The 18,741-nt window shown below is 44.5% G+C and overlaps 1 protein-coding gene across 6 annotated transcripts in view; it reads left to right on the forward strand.

The window, feature by feature from the left end:
• NRP2 (neuropilin 2) overlaps positions 1-18,741 on the forward strand; it is a 116,305-nt gene that overhangs the window by 84,194 nt on the left and 13,370 nt on the right. For 2 of the 6 annotated variants that reach the window (XM_015110774.3, XM_028831020.2), the window contains exon 15: positions 828-863. In XM_015110774.3, the coding sequence (XP_014966260.1) occupies positions 828-863 (36 nt within the window). Of the gene's footprint in view, positions 1-827; positions 864-1,987; positions 3,360-10,541; positions 14,050-18,741 lie in introns of those variants that run through there. The other 4 variants (XM_028831018.2, XM_002799024.4, XM_077957416.1 and 1 more) reach the window with 4 other exon arrangements.

Here is an 18,741-nt window from a genome sequence, read left to right on the forward strand (position 1 = left end):
GTGAGCAAAAATAGTACATATGTTATGTAAGAGTGATAACACAATTACCTGAGCTCTTTTACATGAATGAATTGCAGAGCAAACTGTGGCATTTGAAGTAAGATTTCAGATTTTTCTTTAAAAAGAATGCCTCTAATGCCCAAGATTCCGAAGTCGTTGTAGGATTAGATATTTCAGGCCAGGTGACTGGCACGAGAAGGATATCATAACCATCATCTTGGTCAAAAGCACCTGCGCAGGCAGTCCACCTGAGATGTACACATTTTCTTCAGGGTCTCCTGCTGCAGATGAGGTTACCCTGACTGTGTCCCTTCAGAGCCGTGGACATTCCCCAAACCAAGAGGGGAACCCTGAGAAGGCGTGGGGGCTGCTTTCAGTCAGCAGAGTGGCTGCAGTAACTCACCAACTGCCTTTCTTGGCACACGAGCCCGGGCATGTGTGTGCTTGATGATGTCAGAAGCACCTGGGACCACCCCAGTCCCTCCGGGCAACTCTCAGGCCCCGGGCATCTAAAAGTAATCCAGGCTCTGAGAAAGTAATCAGCAGTAAGTGACTGATTACAATGCTTTTGGGACCCATTTCTCTCTGAAGGACTTTTTGTTTCAAAGCACCTTTGAGAATCCCACCCTGCCCCCGCCCCCCACCCCATCGTGATGATGTGTTAGAGCCAGCCTAGAACATGTGGAAGATGTGGGGCACTCTCCACGGAGTGCTACAAAAAAACCTAGTGCAGTCATCTTTATAATATTCATCCAATTATTCACCCTAAATTCACCCAGTTATTTCTTCCCTTTAACTAAGTCCAATTTTTTGTTTGTTTTTTTCAGAACCCATCTCAGCTTTTGCAGGTGAGAATTTTAAAGGTAAAAAAAAAATTTATTTTTTGCATGCTTTTTCCTTCCCCCATGTGGTGTGACTTTGGTGGGGGGAGTCAACCTCCAAATTTGTCAAATCTCGCAGGAGAAAAGAGACGCCACACCTTCCTGCCACTAGATGGCACTAGCAACACCTGTAGACGCGGGAAAGGGGATTGAGATCCTCACTGTCTCTTGTTTAATTAAAGTTTAGAAACCTATTAATAGAGACAAATCGGTTGCAGATAAACCTTTCAGCCTTGCATTGTCCAACGGGGAGCAATGAGGCTGAAAATGCAGGAGTGGTGAGAAAGCAGACACTGTGGGAAGACTGAACCAAAAAAAGAAAAAAATTCAGGATAAATTAAAAGTGAAATGAGGTGGCAATGATTTCTCTTAGCCTGAAGATGGTTTCTTTCCAGTTCCAGGGTACCAAGGCAGTTAACCCTCAGTGGGGCACGGTGGCAGGCCGCTTGTGAGGGAAGGAAGTTAGGAAAGAGACACAGAAGTGGTAGCCTCAGGAGGAAGAGTTGCCAGATTTAGGACCTGGTGTCCAGTCAAGGTAATAAGGAGGTGCATTCGATGACTGGAGCTAGAGCACTTTGAATGAGGACTGAAAATCAGAAAGGATGTGTTCTCCCTCAAGAAAGCAAAGAGAGAGCAGAGCAAAGTGAGAAGAATTGGGGATGCTTGCCTCATCCAGGTTAAAAAAAAAAAAAGGCCTCCAGCCTTGGGTGATGCAATGTCGTTTGTACTGTTACAATGCAGCAGATTTTACATTTTTCCCTCTGTGCAGTCCTATTAGCTGACACTGCTGAAGTTCCCACACTGGTTTCTAATGCCAAACATTTAGGAGCCACTCTAAATGCATCACTGCAGTTGGCTTGAGTGTAAAAGCACACACAGAAACACCCTCACTGAATGATGGGGATTCTTCATGACCTGTTTGATGCCAGCAATTGTGAGGATTGCTGTGCCCTCTTTGTACTGGCTGGGCTTACCCCCACAAGTGGCAGCATTGCAGAGATAAGGGCAGCCATTTTTATATCTGACGTCTAGACTAGTTATCTTCACTCTCATTAATCTGTCCAGCTCTGGGCTAGAAAGAGATGAATTCCTGGTTTGCCTCCTAGATGTGCTCCCTGACTCCAAATCATCTCACCCAATTTGCCACTCATCAGCTCTAAGACAGCCAGTGAGGAGCAAAGCTGCAGACAACAGGGGAATGACAGACCGACATAGAATATATTTCCTTTCTTACCCTTCCTCGCATCCCTGAACCCCATGCCCGCTCCCTGTCCCACAGTTGTAAAAGTATTAAGAGTATTCATGTGCATACACTGGTGCTCTCTAGGGGTGAGGTTTATGTTAATGTAAATCCAAAGTACTGGAAGGAAAGCTGAGAGCCAAACTGAACGACTTGGATTACAGTCGAATTCGAGTTCTAACCTTCAGGACCCAAGGTAATGCTTATGTTGGTGAAGTGAAACCTGTGGATGTTGTTTCACCTGACTCTCTTTGGGTTGTGGAGACTCACGGCTCCCAGAAAGGCTGGGTAAAGACGTGCCAGTAGCTGCTGCAGACACTGTTTTGTGTGCACACCGTGTCGGGCCATGACTGACAAGTACAGTGGCTAAGTGCTAAGTGCTTCACTTCCGTAAGAGAATAAGCAGACCAGGGCATGTGTACTCTCCTTGAAACTCTGCTTACCATGAGACTTCACAGGCCAGTCATGCTCTTTTGTAAAAAATATATACATAAAATACCATCTGAGCGGCAGGGCTCATTTAGCCAAAATAAACACAGGGCTTAGTAACTTGAAGGTAAGAATTTCCAGGGTGCTCCTGGTGGGCCGCTTTGAGGCTAAGCAAAGGCAGTGCACAAGTTGCATGGATTGAGCCATGGCTTTCGTCCTGGAGGATGGCAAGCATCTTTGGGAAGAAGAAACCAAGGCTTGGGGAGCAGAGACTTGGCCAATGGACACAGTAAAGAGCAGAATCTGAACTGGGAATGGAGAATTTCATTCACCTTGGCACATTTTACACGGAGATCTGAATTGGTAACCAGATGAATCTAGTGCCATGGGTATCTCCTTTCTGGCTGAGCCCTGTTTGACCACAGCATGCAACTCTGTGCCAGCAAACTTTTCTGTTTGAGAGAGGAGGGGACTGTGTGTTCCATCTAACCTAGTGACTCATATACTATTCCTCTTATGGTCAGGACAGCAGGAGTCCTCTCTTGATCAGGGCGTAAAATCAGCCTTTTCCCTCAAAAAATGGAAACAGATAAATCAGGTTTGGGCAGGCAAGGTATGGAAAGTTGATGTTGAAACACTACCAACCATAGCATTTACATTGTTAGTACGTTTTTCAAATTGGAGTGTTTTTCTTTTCCTTTATAAATTAATCATGCAACAGAAGTAATCTCATTCTTTAGGAGCAATCAATGTATAGGAAAATCTTTATGGAAATACAGTAAAAGTGGCCTTTGGACCTGCAGTTATTAGATGGTCTCGATCTTTTGTATTTTGAAGTATCTTTCATTTTCCGCCTCTTACTGATTTCTTGCCGTGCAATTTTTTAAATTTAAATCATCCTGTGTTTTCTGCTGTGTGTGTATATATATACACACATATATATATACATACATACACACACACACACACACACACACACATTGTGTACCAGGATGTGAGTCAGTAATGAAGAAAAAGCTTGGAAGAAAAAGAGATCTGTGTTGAGAAGAGAGAAAGAGAAGACAGAATGAATAAACTGTGTTGTCATGTGATTTTTTAAAAAGACCCTTTTTTGTGGTTGTTATGAGTCACATTTTAAACAATGTAGCCTGGGTGTGCATTCTTTTCTTTTCTTTTCTTTTCTTTTTTAAAGCAGTGGCTATAAACATGGTGCCGTCATGTATCTTTTTCTAGGATTTGAGCTTCAACAAATGAAAAACCGTGTGTATAGAGGGGGAAAAAAGAACCGAAAAGTGGTGTAATTAAGGTGATGGATATTTCCTCTTACCCAATACTTTCTTTTTTCAATAAAAGAAAAAAGAACAATAAAGAAGCCAGTAAAAATATATAAAGCCCATAATCAGAGTTCTGGGGTTGTTGACCAGGTGGTTATTTTTAGCAGCTCACCTTGGAGGCAAGAGTTTTTGTTCGTGTTAGAGGCTGTGGGATCTGAGCAAAGCAGGGGCAGAGAAACGATCTGATGCCCTACCTGTGAGAGACTCATGGAAATCCCAGCTGGGTGCACCTGTGGAAGGTGGTTGTCAGAGGGAAGGATTCAGAATGACTGTCTTACGCTAGTGGATGCTAAAAGGAACATCAGTGTCTCCTGTTTCGGCTGGGAATGTGGGGTTTATGACTCACACCATTCCTGAGGTCCAGGGCCCCATTTCTTGGGTCTCCCTAGGTGCCTTTCTGCAGTCCTCCACAGTTCTCATCCAGACAAAACCAGGAGAAAGTGCACATCCACAGCTGTGTCTTGGGCATAGAGGGGAGCAGTATTAAGAGAGGCCCATTTTGGAGTAATGCTGGCTGGCATTTGACTCTATTCCTCAGGCTTTAAGTTCTGTTTCTTTGGTGCCAACTGGCCGATCTCTGCATTTTGCACCGTCATCTCTCCTTTCCCATTCCCACCCTCACCCTCTATTGCCTGCCTCCCAAAGCTTTGTCTGCCAGGGTAAGGTCCCCCATCCCAGGGCCTGGCGTCATATTCCCTTTCTCCCTGGACTCCCTTCCTCCCATGACTCCTTCTCCTAGAAGCACTTCTGAGATGCAGAGAGGGTTAAATGGTTTGCACATAACCGTCTGATGAAAAGCAGAGAAGTGTTCCTAACCCCTGCCAGGGTTCCAGATAGGCGGCTGTAGTGTGTGAATCCTCCTCCTTGCCCCCCACCCCCTTATGTCTCCAGCTGCCAGATTAAGGCTAGGTGTTGCGGAACAAGAAAGCATGGAGATCAGATGTGTGAAGCGGGTAACTGCTTGGTGGTCATCCTTCCCCGGGGGACACGGAGGTGTTCTTTGTGAGGTTCGCTGGAGCATGCTGCCTCTCCTGCTACAGAGGCCTGACACGTCCCCTCTCCGTCAGTTTACCACTCATGTAAACAACTGTCAAGGCCAGCTTATCTAGGGGTGGAAGAAAATGTTTTTCACCAACGTTTCCCTCCAAGAACACAGGGACAAGACTCAGTTTACAGAAAGTAGCATCAGTGCCACCAAAGAGTGTAAAGCGTCGGAGACTTCAGCCAGTCAGAGATCTGAATTCGGAGGCATTTAAAAATGCCTCTAGATGTGGGAGCAATCCACATGGTTTCTGCCAACTTACCGAAAACATCCCGGCGCCTCCCGCCACACCATGCTTATAGGCAGATGGAAAGAGTCAGTTCTCAGGGATGCCTTTGTTCTTGTGCGTCTTTTTTCCAAACACACCAGAGGGCGTGACCACATTCTTCTACTATCTTCTGTAAACTTATCTAGAGGAGCCAACCTTTTTCTGTTTGTTTAATCTCACAAATTAAATAAACCTTTTATCTGAAATGTTCCTTCACCAGCACTTCATTTTTAACCTGTACAGAAAGGACCGTGCAGACAGGCCAGTCCTGAAACAATTCTGACATGCAGTGAGCCCTTCTTGAAAGACAGGGAGAGAAGGCTTACCCTTGGTGTCTTTCAAAACACTTCTTTTGGAAACCTGGGTGACTCCCCCAGGTCCAGATGACATTTCATAAATGCAGCTATAGTATATGCTTTCTCATTTCAGTGATTCCGTGAGAAACTGACTTGACTGAGACACGCCAATCCTCAGACAGGTTCAGACAGAAACAGGAGGCAGAAAGGAAGAGGACTGTTTCCTCTTCCCTCCCTACTTGGTTAGAGCAAGGAATCTGCAAACTTGTTCTGTAAAAGGCCAGACAGTAAATATCTTGGGTTTTTTTTTTTTTTTTTTTTTTTTTTTTTTTTTTTTTTTTTTGAGACGGAGTCTGGCTCTGTCGCCCAGGCTGGAGTGCAGTGGCCGGATCTCAGCTCACTGCAAGCTCCGCCTCCCGGGTTTACGCCATTCTCCTGCCTCAGCCTCCCGAGTAGCTGGGACTACAGGCACCCGCCACCTCGCCCGGCTAGTTTTTTGTATTTTTTAGTAGAGACGGGGTTTCACGGTGTTCGCCAGGATGGTCTCGATCTCCTGACCTCGTGATCCGCCCGTCTCGGCCTCCCAAAGTGCTGGGATTACAGGCTTGAGCCACCGCGCCCGGCAATATCTTGGGTTTTACAGGACATACAGTCTCTGTTGCAAGTACTCAGCTCTGCCATTGTGGCATAAAAGCATCCATAAGCAATATGTAAACAAATGAGGGTGTCTGTTCCAACAAAACTTGATTTACACAAACAGGCAGTGGGCTGGATTTGGCCCACAGGCCACAGTGAGCTGACCCCTGGGTTAGATCACAGGCTGGGATTTTGTCCACCTGGTTCCAGCCGTGACTCTGCCACTTGCTAGCAGTGTACAGGTCCTCGGAGGACCCTGGGCCATCTCTTGGGTTTCACTGAGTGCTGCTCTGCCCTTCTCCACAATTATCCTCCAAGTGAAACCAGGAGAAAATCACTTGTCCTCTCAAGCTCTCAGGTCTCCCTTTGGAGGGTCATGAGGAATAAACAAAATGGTTCATGTGAAGCCCATAGAAGGAAATGTCCACTCAGGGTAGCCATTGTTACAGACATGTTTCCCAATTGCATATTAATTCAGTAACCCTATTTGCAGATAGGAATGACAGGAGCACTACCTCATGTGTAATTATTTTTCTTATTTTCTCCCATGCCTGGTTTCTCAAACTGTAGTGTTTCTCAAAATTCAAATTCTTTGTGTTTGCATTGCTTTTCTCTAGGGGACTCAGAACTTTTACAGATGAGAGCCTGTGCAACCTTGCAAATGCACTTGGAGTTGAGTTATTGACTAGTTAAATATCTGTTTCTCATTATCTCACACAATGGGAAAACTTTGTAGAGAATTTGGGGTGGGAATTAATGAAAAATAGTTCCGGAATTGAAAGCATTTTCTTTCCAGTTGAAAAAAGACATCGAGTAAGCAGTGGAAATTAGGTCAATCAAAGGGAAACTTCAGGTCAACAGATCAACCAACTCCAGGCAAGGTTGAATTCTCACCTACACTTTCACCCACCTAGCCCAGGCTCCTTTTTTGTCAAGCAATGGCTCGATCACCCCAGATGGCTGAAGGGGCAAGTGAAGCTAAAATTGCACAACTCAACAATTCGGGCATCTGGTGCAGGTGACATCCACCTAAAGTGGGCGCCTTTTTCTAATTTCCCAACGAGGTGCCGTATGAGCTAGCAAAATCTATAGCACTTTCTGAAAATAACTCTCCAGGGAAGTACCAGTAGGTCATCAACATTTTCCAGGGAGTCTGAACACTGGTCCACATATATTCCTCTATGCCATCCATCCATTTATCCATCCACCTATCCATTCATCCGTCCATCTGGCATTCATTGGATTGCTGCTTTTATCTGGGAAGGTGCTTTGGGTGTGAATTCAACCCCTATTGATTTATCATCTTCCTTTTCTCTGGCTGGCAAACCACAGCCTCATTAGCATACAGCCTCAGAGAGGCTAGAACAGAGCCAGATTCTAAACCAGCACACTCCACCTGCCTTTGGAGTTGAGTCTCTTTAGCTGGTGAATGTTCTGAGAAACTTTTAAACCCAACTGCAAGTCAACCAAGAGTTGCTTATAGGGGATCAGGAAGGGGTTGCTAGTCGTATCCTCTCTTTTCTAACATTAACGTTATTTCTAACCTTTCAACATTAAAAGCATGAATTCACATAGTACTATTTTTCATTTCTCCAAACAAATGCCCAAAGAAAATGTTTAAGGAGCCAGTATAACGTCCCCCAAATAGATTTTTGTCACTGAAGTTTTCTACATGTTGATAATTTCAGGGGAGAGAAGGGTAGGTAGAGAAGGGGAAGAGGGTCTTACCTAAAGTAGAATTTGTCTTTCAAGTAGAGCAGGATTCTGAGAGACTATGTCTGTGTCTCTGATTCTAAATATGTAATCCATGTACTAGGATTTCACCTTGCTTAGCAGGTGCCCTTGATTCTCTCCATTGTGCCCTAACACTGTCTCTTATCATAAGAAACACTGTAAGAGGAGCATGAAGACTTCCTCCTTCTCCAGCCTGAGCACTTTAAGCCGTGGGTGGTGTATTTTGTGTTGGAAACCAGCACTTTGGCTGAAGGAAAGCAGACTTTTGAACAAAGATGATGTAGTGATGGAGGGAATGTGGGTAGTTGTGACCATGTTCTGCTTGACAAAAATTTGTGCTCCAACCTTTGTGGTCTGGTCAGGTACTTCTTCGGAGGGAAAGCTAATCCCTAGGGATTTATCACCTCCCTTTTCTTGATGGGTGAGCTGCAGCCTCATTAGAGGGTGGCCCTCACTATGGAGCCACATGAAAATCAGAGACAAACCCCAGGATACCCTTTGGGGAGAGGAGGGATGTCTCTGAGGAACTCCGGGGGCATCCCTTAACACTTGAATGTTTCCTGTGCATTTTTGTGAGCTCATGTCGAAAATCCAGCAGCAGGATGGTTGCCAGGCAGCAGATCTTCTTAGTGACCTGAATAATGAGTTGACACCAGTTCACTGTGACTTGCAAGCTGGCCATTTCAAGAAACCATTTCCAGCACCTTGCTTTCTCTTCCTCTCTGATTCTATGCTTAATTTCCACCATGGCCACAAATATGAGAGAGAGAGGCCTTTCTCTGCTATGGTGATGAAACTAATAAAAGACAGAATTAGTTTGGGGACAAAGACAAAGAGGGTAGGCAATAAGGTGGGAGAAGATGAAGATGAAGAAAGGGACATTCAAGGGATCCTGGGATTCTGGGGTCATTTCTACCCCAGGGGATGTGGATGTGGCTGTCAAAGTGTGTGCAGAGCAACACATCCTTGTCAAAGCTCTGCCAATGTTGTGGGATTTCTGGTCACCCAAGCGGTACCAATGAACCTGCACCCTAGCAGAAGGGGATTCCAACAGCAGGAGAAAGCAGTGATTAAGAGCTAGGAAGCTGAGCAGGCTTTGGAATATTTTCCAAGAAAAATGTTCTCATTTTTCTATCACTTCTGAGAAGACATTAGAAGGTCTGACCCACCTCTCACCTATTCCCCAAATCAAAGAGAAGAGTTCTGATGTTCAGGCTGCAGGAATTAGAGAACGCCGACTCAGAAATAGGAGTCTTAGCCTCAGTTCAGTGTTTGATTCACCAAGCATTTACTGAGTGCCTTCTTTGTATAAACCCTTAGGTATGGATGACAGCAAATTCCTCGTGATGAGAGTAAGTTCCTCTGCTTAAAGAGCTCTGAATCTCAGGGTGGGTAGTGGAAGGAGGCATGAAAATATAAATGAGCCCCGTCTGCATCTCGAGCAGAGGGGGACCACCAATGCATGAAGGAGCCAGCAGCACTTCCCACCCATGGCTCCCCCTCCTGGGGCACCCCATGAGTAGAGAGGATGCATCTTTCTGGCTTAACGCAAGCAGCTAGGGAGGCATTTTTCATAGGAGAAGCATATATCATTTTTCAGAAGTAAAGATCATGTCTGGTTTTGGCAAGCTCAAAAACTCCTAGTCCCTTTCTGGGCCAGATTCTCATCTGATGTAAATCTTTGGGAGAATCAAGTTGTAACACTGCTTTGCATCGAGTGGGACTCCAGCCAGTCTTTCCCCAGAGTTACCCTGGGCTTAAATCTACTACATAATCTCCATGGCAACCAGCGGCGGCCAGTGAACGTGGTTGCCTTCTAAATACTCTGCCAGCTTCTCTTCCCTGCTCTGTCTTTTCTGTCATTAAGAATGATCTCCCTCCCTCTGTCTCACTCACTCTCGCTCTCACATACCCTCTGTTATTTTGTGCCCACATTTTTTGTTGCAACTTCCCTTCCAATCTGCTTTTAAAAATCCTCCATCCAATTAAAAAGATGAGGATGCATTAGTCATGACTTAACAGTGGTGATTGACCTGTTTAGGCAAGACCAGGCTAATTTCAATGGGCACAGAAGCCTTGGCAAGCCAAAGTGGAATTTACCTTCAAGTCTAGCCAGCCTAATTAATACATTGTTGCTGAGAATGCTGGCCAGCCAGACCAAATATGGTGTTTCCACCACTCAGGAAATCTGCCTCACTGAATCCCAGAAGTCATGTCAGCATCATTTACTTGTATGTATTTGTGTATGTGTATGTGTGTGTGAGAGAGAGAGAGGGAGATGGAGGGAGAGAGAAGTATAATGCTTCCATATATTATAAAGTAATTGTGGTTAAACAGAAAGAAAAGAGATGTGTAATCCTACCATTCTTGGTTGAATCCCATACTTACTATTTAACTAGCTGTATAACCACTTAATTTAACCTCTCTCCACCTCTGTTTCCTCATCTGTAAAATGGGTCTGACAGTAGCTACCTCCCAAGGGGGTAAGTAGGAAATAATGCAATCGTTGAGAAGTGCTTGGCAGGTGCTAAGGACTGAGTACCACCTTAGTCCCCCATCCCCTTCCCTGTACGTCCCAAAGCATGTGTGTGTTTTCTTCTTTCTTTCTTTCTTTTTAATTAGTCTTTTGATTAGTCTGCATGCTCTCAGCCTAGCAACACTCTTCTGTGTCTCTCCACCAGGGGGCACCCTCCTGCCAGGGACCGAGCCCACAGTGGACACGGTGCCCATGCAGCCCATCCCAGCCTACTGGTATTACGTAATGGCCGCCGGGGGCGCCGTGCTGGTGCTGGTCTCCGTCGCGCTGGCCCTGGTGCTCCACTACCACCGGTTCCGCTATGCGGCCAAGAAGACTGATCACTCCATCACCTACAAAACCTCCCACTACACCAACGGGGCCCCTCTGGCGGTGGAGCCCACCCTAACCATTAAGCTAGAGCAAGACCGTGGCTCGCACTGCTGAGGGCCGAAGCAAGAACAGCACCCAAAACAAACGAGAAAGACTGCAAACACGTTGCCTCGATTTTGCACTTTTTTTCTCCTCGCCTAGTTTCTGTGTGAACTCTCAGACATCTCTCTCCCAGGTCCCCAACCCTGAGCACTCTTAGCAATCCCAACCATCCTCCTTGGGTTCATTTTGGTTTTTGTTTTTTCTTTTTCCTTTTTGTTGATTCCAAACCAACAAACCCAACTCTAATGCTGCATCTTGGACTATCCGAAGAGATCCACCCCCAAGCACTCCACAACTCAAGGCTCAGCTGGTTTTGTTCCAGAGACTGGTTCGCTTGTGTTTTCCCCTTGCCTTATCCCATACCTCCTCTCAGTGGACAGTCTGCCAGGAGACGTGAGGGGAAGCCTGGATCTGTGTGTATGTACATAGTAGACATGTGCGTGTGTGAATAGCTGTCTGTGTGTGGGTGTGTGAGAGGCTGGTTCATTGTGTGTGTGTTTGTGGGGGGGGCGGGTGAGTGTTCAGAGAGGGCCCCTTTAACTCTTGTGTTACTTCTCCTGGGGTACATTTTACAGGAAAATAATATACTGTACAAGTTTTGTTTACTTGGAGAAGAGATTGAAGCTTTTTGTTGCCTTATCTAGCTCTGGCTGGGTTTCTGTTGGCTGCCATTATCATCTCCAGGTACCTAAAGAAATAGAGGCCACATGGGATGCAGTATGGCCTCTCCCATCCCTATCCCCATCCCCGACCCACCTGACCCAAGAGAAGGTTCCCCTAGCACACTCAGACAAGACCCCCTTGTCTTCTGGTGTCTTTGAAATGTCAAGATAACAGCCATTGGGTGTGTGCGGAACCACCTCTCCAGCCCTGAAGCAGATCTGTCTCATGTTGCCTTATAAAAGAGAAGCTCATAATGAATGTTTAGCTTTTATCAGTTACGTCCAATCTTGGAATAAGTCATAGAGAATAACAAGTCTGGGACTGATGTAGGAAAAACAGTAGTCTATTTAAGTTGAGAGCAGGAGGAGGTGGATGAGAGAAGGGAGGAGAGGGAAGAACTGAAATGCTGTCTCCTCGCCCAGGGTGGTTATTGGGCCCAACCTATGATGGGATTGAGTACGAAGGTTAAAAACTGTATACTTTGGTATTATATTGGTCATTGTAATAGCAGTTGTAAAATATGGGGGAAAAGGGGATCATTTGCTTTCCTTTCATGGTGTTAATGTGTGCCTGAATCTATAGCCACTAAAATGTAAGGCTGTCCACCTGACTTATTTAAATATTATGAGAGAATAGAAAGTAATCCATTTTGAAGTGTACCAATGTGCTGCCCCTTAAAGCATTCATAGCATCTGGCAAATAGGCCCTTGTAGGCTGGCCTGGCGTATCCAGATCTTGCTGCATCGTCACAGAGAAGGTCTAGTGAAGATGTAACCATTGCTGCTCATGTGTCTTCTTGAAGCAACAAGGGGAACAGGATGTAAGAGAGAAGTTGCTAATGATACTACACAAAGGACGGATTAAATAATGAAGTCAATTTCATTGATAGAAAATGCAAATTTTAAGAATCTCAGTGTACGAGGGCTCAGCCTTGGGAGCATTTATTTTTTACCTTCCTGCTAAAAATCCACTGGGGAGGTATAAAATTCACTCCAAAGAAGTTTGCCTGGGCCAAAAGCCTCCGGGTTCCTTCTGAGAACAAAATACTAATGATTTTTTTTTTTTTCTTTTTTTTTGGCTGCTTGGGAGAGACTTTCAGCATTCTTTCACAATATCCAGATATGTCCCTTCAGCACACACACTCAACTTTCTCATCTGGTTCTTTTCATCCTCCCGAAAGAATGGTGCTCTCCCACTCTTATTCTATTTCAAAGAGCTACTCTGTCTCAACCACAGCAGCCCTGCCAAGAAAAGACAAGATGAAAGGCTAGAGCATGTGCTACCTTGAGATTTCAAGAAGTGTCCTACCTCAGCTGAAGACGGAGAAAGAAACGGGGAGTGGGGAGGGGATCAGCCCAGGGTACCATGTGATGACTAATATGCCACTTATTAAGGGCTTTTATCTCGGCTGTCCACATCCAGTCATGCATTTGGGGCCAGGCATGCTTGTAAAATGATTGACATTCCTGTAGGCGCCCCATAGAAGTGTGGCGTCGAGAAATTATATCTGGAAAATGCAGCCAGTGTAGTGACCGACTAAGTTACCATATACTCTGGTGATTCCCCTTCTGTAACAGAAGATGACAGCAACTTTGTGAACTTTCTGTATCTTTATCTGATGCCCCAAGTGGCATCTTTATGTACATGCCTTAGTTGAGAATATGAGACTGCTCTAATCTTTGTGAATCCCTTCACACTTCAGCTGAGGATGTCACCTTCTCTGTCTCTCCCCACCCCACAACCTCTGCCTTTGCTCTGTCTACCCCAGCAATTTTCATAGTGTTATCCAGGTACTATGCTAAAAGGTCAGCTCTTCTGTAAAATGCCATGCTTCGCAGCTTTAAAAAGCAAAATTCTGTATTTCACGGAGGGAGGGAAGGGTCACTCTCTTCTAAGAAAAATAGACTGGACAGGCGAATGCATGCATGCATGTGTTTAGAGTTGCTTCTCAGAAGACAAAGAGATGATAGCAACTATTAAAATACGAATGAATGAATGAATGAATGAATGAATGAATGAATGAATGAGTTGAAGGCCTAGCTCGGGCTGATAAAGCTTTTGCCTTAGTAGAGGTTTTATGTCAACCCCTTCAGGAGGGAAGCCGTTATTTCTGGGTTGAGCTCCCCTTCCTTGGTATTATGCTAGCAATTGCCATCACTTAGTTCCTGGCGAAGGCAGAAAAAAGAAACAAAAAAATCAGCATTGTCATTGACAAAACTGGATGCTGAAGATGAAGTAAAATTGTCTTTTCCCTTGTCCCACATTTTTGGGATTAAAGCCAGAATTGAATAGGAAATACAGTAATATTTCTGAAGTTGATAGCCTATCTTTAAGAAGACCCTGTCTTTAAAATGAAACTAGCAGGCAAACACCTAAATAATCGAAAATTACCAAAGAACAACAATGAAACAAGAAAACCTAAAGATTTTTACTTCCTATTCTTATTCCTCTCCTTATTACTGTGACACCCCTTGCGTTGCGCAGTTGCCTGTGTGTCAAAATAATTTGTGGACGTTGGAAATTATTTGAAAATGTATTGTGTGGAATGTAATAAAATGATGATATTTTTATACAAACATCTGAGGTTTTTTTTCCCTTTGCCTGTGAGAACAAAGTTGAAATGTAGGCTTTGAGCAAACCAATGCTTCCAAAGTTTACACATCACCTTCTGAGCTACAGGGCATTTCTGTGGGAGGTAGATGGGTTTTCTCCTTGAGGCTGAATGCCAACTTTTCCTTCTTTTTATTTTTATTACTGCTTGTTAGGATTTTTATCCAATTTGTGCAGCTGAGACAACTTTTATGATTGGTGTGGGATTTTGCAAAAGTTGCTAAGTGCTAAATTGCTAAATGAGATTCCACAAAATTTCTCTTGATGACAAATCCCTGGAGATTAGATTCTACTTTCAAAGGGCTCCGGGGGAGTGGTACCAGCTAAGCTGAATCCTGTACTCAGCTCTGCGGAGACAGATCACTTCCTTTGAAGAAGCAGCAGTGACATCTTACCCCTCACCTACCCAATTATTACTTCCACAGGGATGTGAATCTCCCATTTACAAGCACTTTCCCAGACTAAACGGGAACTTGTAGCATGTTCAGGGCTGAAAGATATTCTAGATTTCATTTTTGAACAGGTAATGAAGATAATTAGATGATGACGGTGGACATGGAGCTTTCGGAGTGGGACATTTTATGAAAGGAACACTATAAAACTTTGAGCAGAGGCACTTGGGGAAACTTACACAAAAGGCCAAGTCTTTCTTGATGAGTATTTTTCTTTGGTCCTCCTCTTTGGATGGCGACCTACTTATATAAAATATTTCTATCAGAGGGGGACTGGGTTGGGTGGGGTGGGGGAAAATCTAGGCAAGACAGCCTCCCAGCAGTTCATGATTTCTAGATAGTGGTCAAGAAGAGGTCACAGTAATCCTATTTGCAGATAGGATTTCCCACCACCCCTATTCATGGGATTTATCAGAGGCCTTCTGATAACCTGGGAGCCCTCCTCAGGGGTCCAAGAACCATCCTTAAAGGTCCTGAGAAAATGCACATGTTCAGAAGATCCTATTTCTGCCAGAGTCCTGGTTTTCTTCCTATCCAAACCTAGATCCAGAAAGGAGTGCTTTTTACAGCTGTAAAACCTGTCCAAGTGCTGCTACAAGGAGACAGATTTCCGGTTTTTAGATCTTACTGGAAGTTCTGTTAGTACAGATGGTTCAGTATAGATGTCACTATCTGTCCTTCGCAGGAGAATAAAGTAGAATGTCTGTGATCACAGCATTTTTTGTTTCCCCAGTGACAAGCTCAATTACCCCTTTTGTCTAAATAACATTTGGCTTTCCTCAAAGCCATTTGTTCCCATTAGTAAAGAATGAAATAAAACATCTCAAAAGTGTTTATTTCAAACAAAGACCCAGGCTCAGTCAACATTTCCTTGAGCTGACCTGGGACCAAACTTGCCAGACTGAACTAAATTAGCCATCACTTATGCTTTGTTGGCATTACTGTTTTTGGAGCCACCTTTGGGAAGTTTCCCACCTTGGTTCCAGTCCCAAGACTTATTTTAAGGGTACTTACTCCCCCTAAAAGGGCAAGGACTATTACGACTCCAATCTTAGATGTCAAACAGGGCACTGTTACCACCAAACACTCCTCAGTGTGGCATTTCATGTGTAGCCCAAGCATAAATGTTCAGAAATTGTGTTTCCACGGATCATAAATACCAGATGTCAAGGCCTAGGCTGGTCTGTTTCTGCTCCTACCTGGTTCTTTGTGATGGTTTTAGCGTGTGTTCTCTCTTCACCCGCTGCCCTCCTAGCTCAGATAACTGAAGCCCAGCCAAGCTGATGTGGCACAGTGTTTATTTTCCTCACCCGTCTTCACGGCCTCTGCAGTTGTTCTGCACAAATGTGTGGCCTTTCTGTAATCTCTGATGAAAAGAGCTACATCCTGAAGTTTTGATTTGCCTGCATTGTGGGCTACACATCTGAGCCAAACTGCAGATCTGTAGGTGAAGGCTTGTTTTTTCCTCTTTAATTGTGCAGATCGCTGGGGCTCTCACAGCTGTAATTTGCCTTTCATCCACTTTAGTGACAGCCCAAAGAAAACACAAAACAAATCCAACCAGAGGAAAGGGCGGGGGGTGGTGAGGGGAACACCAGCTGATGATCTTACAATCAGCAGGGAAAAGAATCACCTTATACAAATAAATGAGCAGCTAGGAATAGTGTAGGATTTAATTAAGCCTGACACAGATCAGGTGCACCACAGTATGTATCGAGGTCAGATACAATCAGAAACCCACACCCTTAGGGGTCTTCAGGCCACAAGCCTGGGCCAGAGTATGTTTGCCTTGACTGCTTGGAGGTGTTCTGTTTGGACCCAAACCTAAACACTGAAGAGAGACAAGATTTGGGATATCGCCAAGAGCAAAACCTTATTTAGCATGGTATGGAACAGTGGAGAATCTAGCTGCTTCAGTACAACCAAGCCGAAGCCATTCTTGCCCCAATCCCAGTGGATAAGAGACCTGGAATCATCTCCTTTCTACTGGGTAAAACAGTTTTTCTTGGCCTTTTCTGTCACTGACCCCCGAGAGCCCCCAAAAGCTAAAGTCTCGTGGGCATTGGACCAAGAAATAGGAAAAACCACTTGAAGGGTCAACAACAGAGGTACTGGAGGAGGACTGTTATGTGGGAAAACCTCTTTTCTCGGAGTTTCATTGCTTGAGAGCTTACTGATACTGATGATACAGGGAGGTTGCTGGCGGGGGACTTTATAGTAACTGGCTGGGTTTCTTTAACTCACAAACATGCTCAAAAAGTACAATAATACAGAAAAAGCAAAAGTTGATTTCATTGTTGACCAATCCCAGTCGCCTCCCCAGAGGTAACTGTGAAGAATGGTTTGAGGAGTATGTTTCCAGGCCTTGTTTTATACCTTTACAAACATGTGTGTGTTCATGTTGAGTTATGTGGTTTGGTTAAGCTGGGGTTTAGTTTGGTTTCATTTGGTTTTGTGTAAATGGTAGCATAATGTTTGCTTACTATATTGGATGACTTGCTTCTTTTCATTTGACATCTTGAGAGTAATTCAGTACATACCAATGCATCTACCCCATCCTTTATATCTGCAGCATAGCATTCTATATTGTGTTGATATGCCAGAGTGTATTAACTGCTCCCCTGTTGACGAGCATTCAGATTGTGTCTAGTTTTTTTCTGTTTTGTTTTGTTTTGTTTTTTAACTATTATAAACAATACTGCAATGAACATCCTTGAAATTGCTTCTTTGGGCATGTGTTTTACAAAGGATAGAATTTCTGGGTCAAACACATCCCTGTTTTCATTTTAGTAGGCGCTGTAAATGGCTGAGGTTTGCCATTTAAAATGAACCTGTCCCTGCTTGAGAGCACAGCAGAAACTAGTGGACATCCTGGCTGTAGAGCCCCTGCCACATTTGCCCAACCCACATGATCTCTATGCCGATCTCTCTCTACAGTGGGTGTGTTGCTTGCAAGAGAAGACCCTGGGCACTTTTAGCTGAAGAGAATTTTAAACTCAGGGAGTGTTTCTTCAGAACTTTCTTTTTTTAAACTGCCAACTTACGGGGAATATGGACCTGGCTGTAAGTGGCAGCTCCCCAGAGCTGTGGCGGCTGTGTCACTGGAGTTAATTCTGTCCCTGGGTTCAGCAGGCAGAGAGTCCTGTTCTCCATGATTAATGAGTTCCACTTGGTTTCTTCAAAGAGTGCCTGTGCTGTGCCTTGTTGTTATATATTTATGTTTTCTACTAAAAAATTTATGTAAAAAATATCCCTTAAGGTCAGTATGCAGTATTGTGCTGCAGACTAAACTATTCCAGCAGCCAGAGGTAAACCTACATGCAAAGAAAAAGTCTCAAATTTGAGAGGCCTTGGACCCCAGGCCCCCACTCTGGCCCTGAGAGGAGCAGACCTTGTGGACTTCCTTCTGAAGAAGTTCGGGGTTGCAATACCCAAAGGAAAAGCACTAGGCAGTGAGGTGGTTTTCTAGTGGGGTGTTTATAGGCATAGGCAAAGCTACTATCCCCCACACGGGCCAGTAGCAAGGAATGGTGGGTGGAGGAGAAGCCCAGAGACCTGTCAGTCCAAACACCATTTCTAGCAAAGGCACTGCCCTCATTTCTATGGTGTGCTAAGAGAAAAGGATCATAATAAAGTGGCTTTGACTTTGAACATAACGGAGTGTCTGTGGCTATATAGATCCTGTGTGGGCTTTCTCTGATCTTGCCAAAAATCCAGGGCCATTGCCTCCTGGGCATGAGGCATGAGTATTTAACTCAGGAAAGAAAACAGCACAAGTTGAGATCTGGATGAACTAGAGTACATCTCTCTCTCTCTGACACACACACACACACACATACACAGTGCCTTGTTTTGTCTTCTCTGTGTAATTGTGCAAAATTAAATCCTTTAAATATCATGAACATTCCCAAAAACAAAGGCTCTGCTCCAGAATTGGAATGATAGTATACCATGCCATGGCTTTCAGCAATACCAGTTTCTTTCTCCAGCAGCAGGACTCATTAACAGGATGCCTGGACTGGACTTCCCCGCAACTTATTAAAGAGCAGCCAGCTCCAGTAATGATGGGTGTGCAGAAAACCTTGAGCCAGAGGCAGTCTTGACCAAAGTCTCATTCTCCAACGCCTGCTAGTTATTGAAGCTTCATTTAAGCACAAAGAACCTTTTTGTCTCTTTGTGTTTTCTTACTGCCACCCAGGGCCTGCT

The sequence above is a fragment of the Macaca mulatta genome, chromosome 12, assembly GCF_049350105.2.
Source record: "Macaca mulatta isolate MMU2019108-1 chromosome 12, T2T-MMU8v2.0, whole genome shotgun sequence".
NCBI lineage: Eukaryota > Metazoa > Chordata > Mammalia > Primates > Cercopithecidae > Macaca > Macaca mulatta.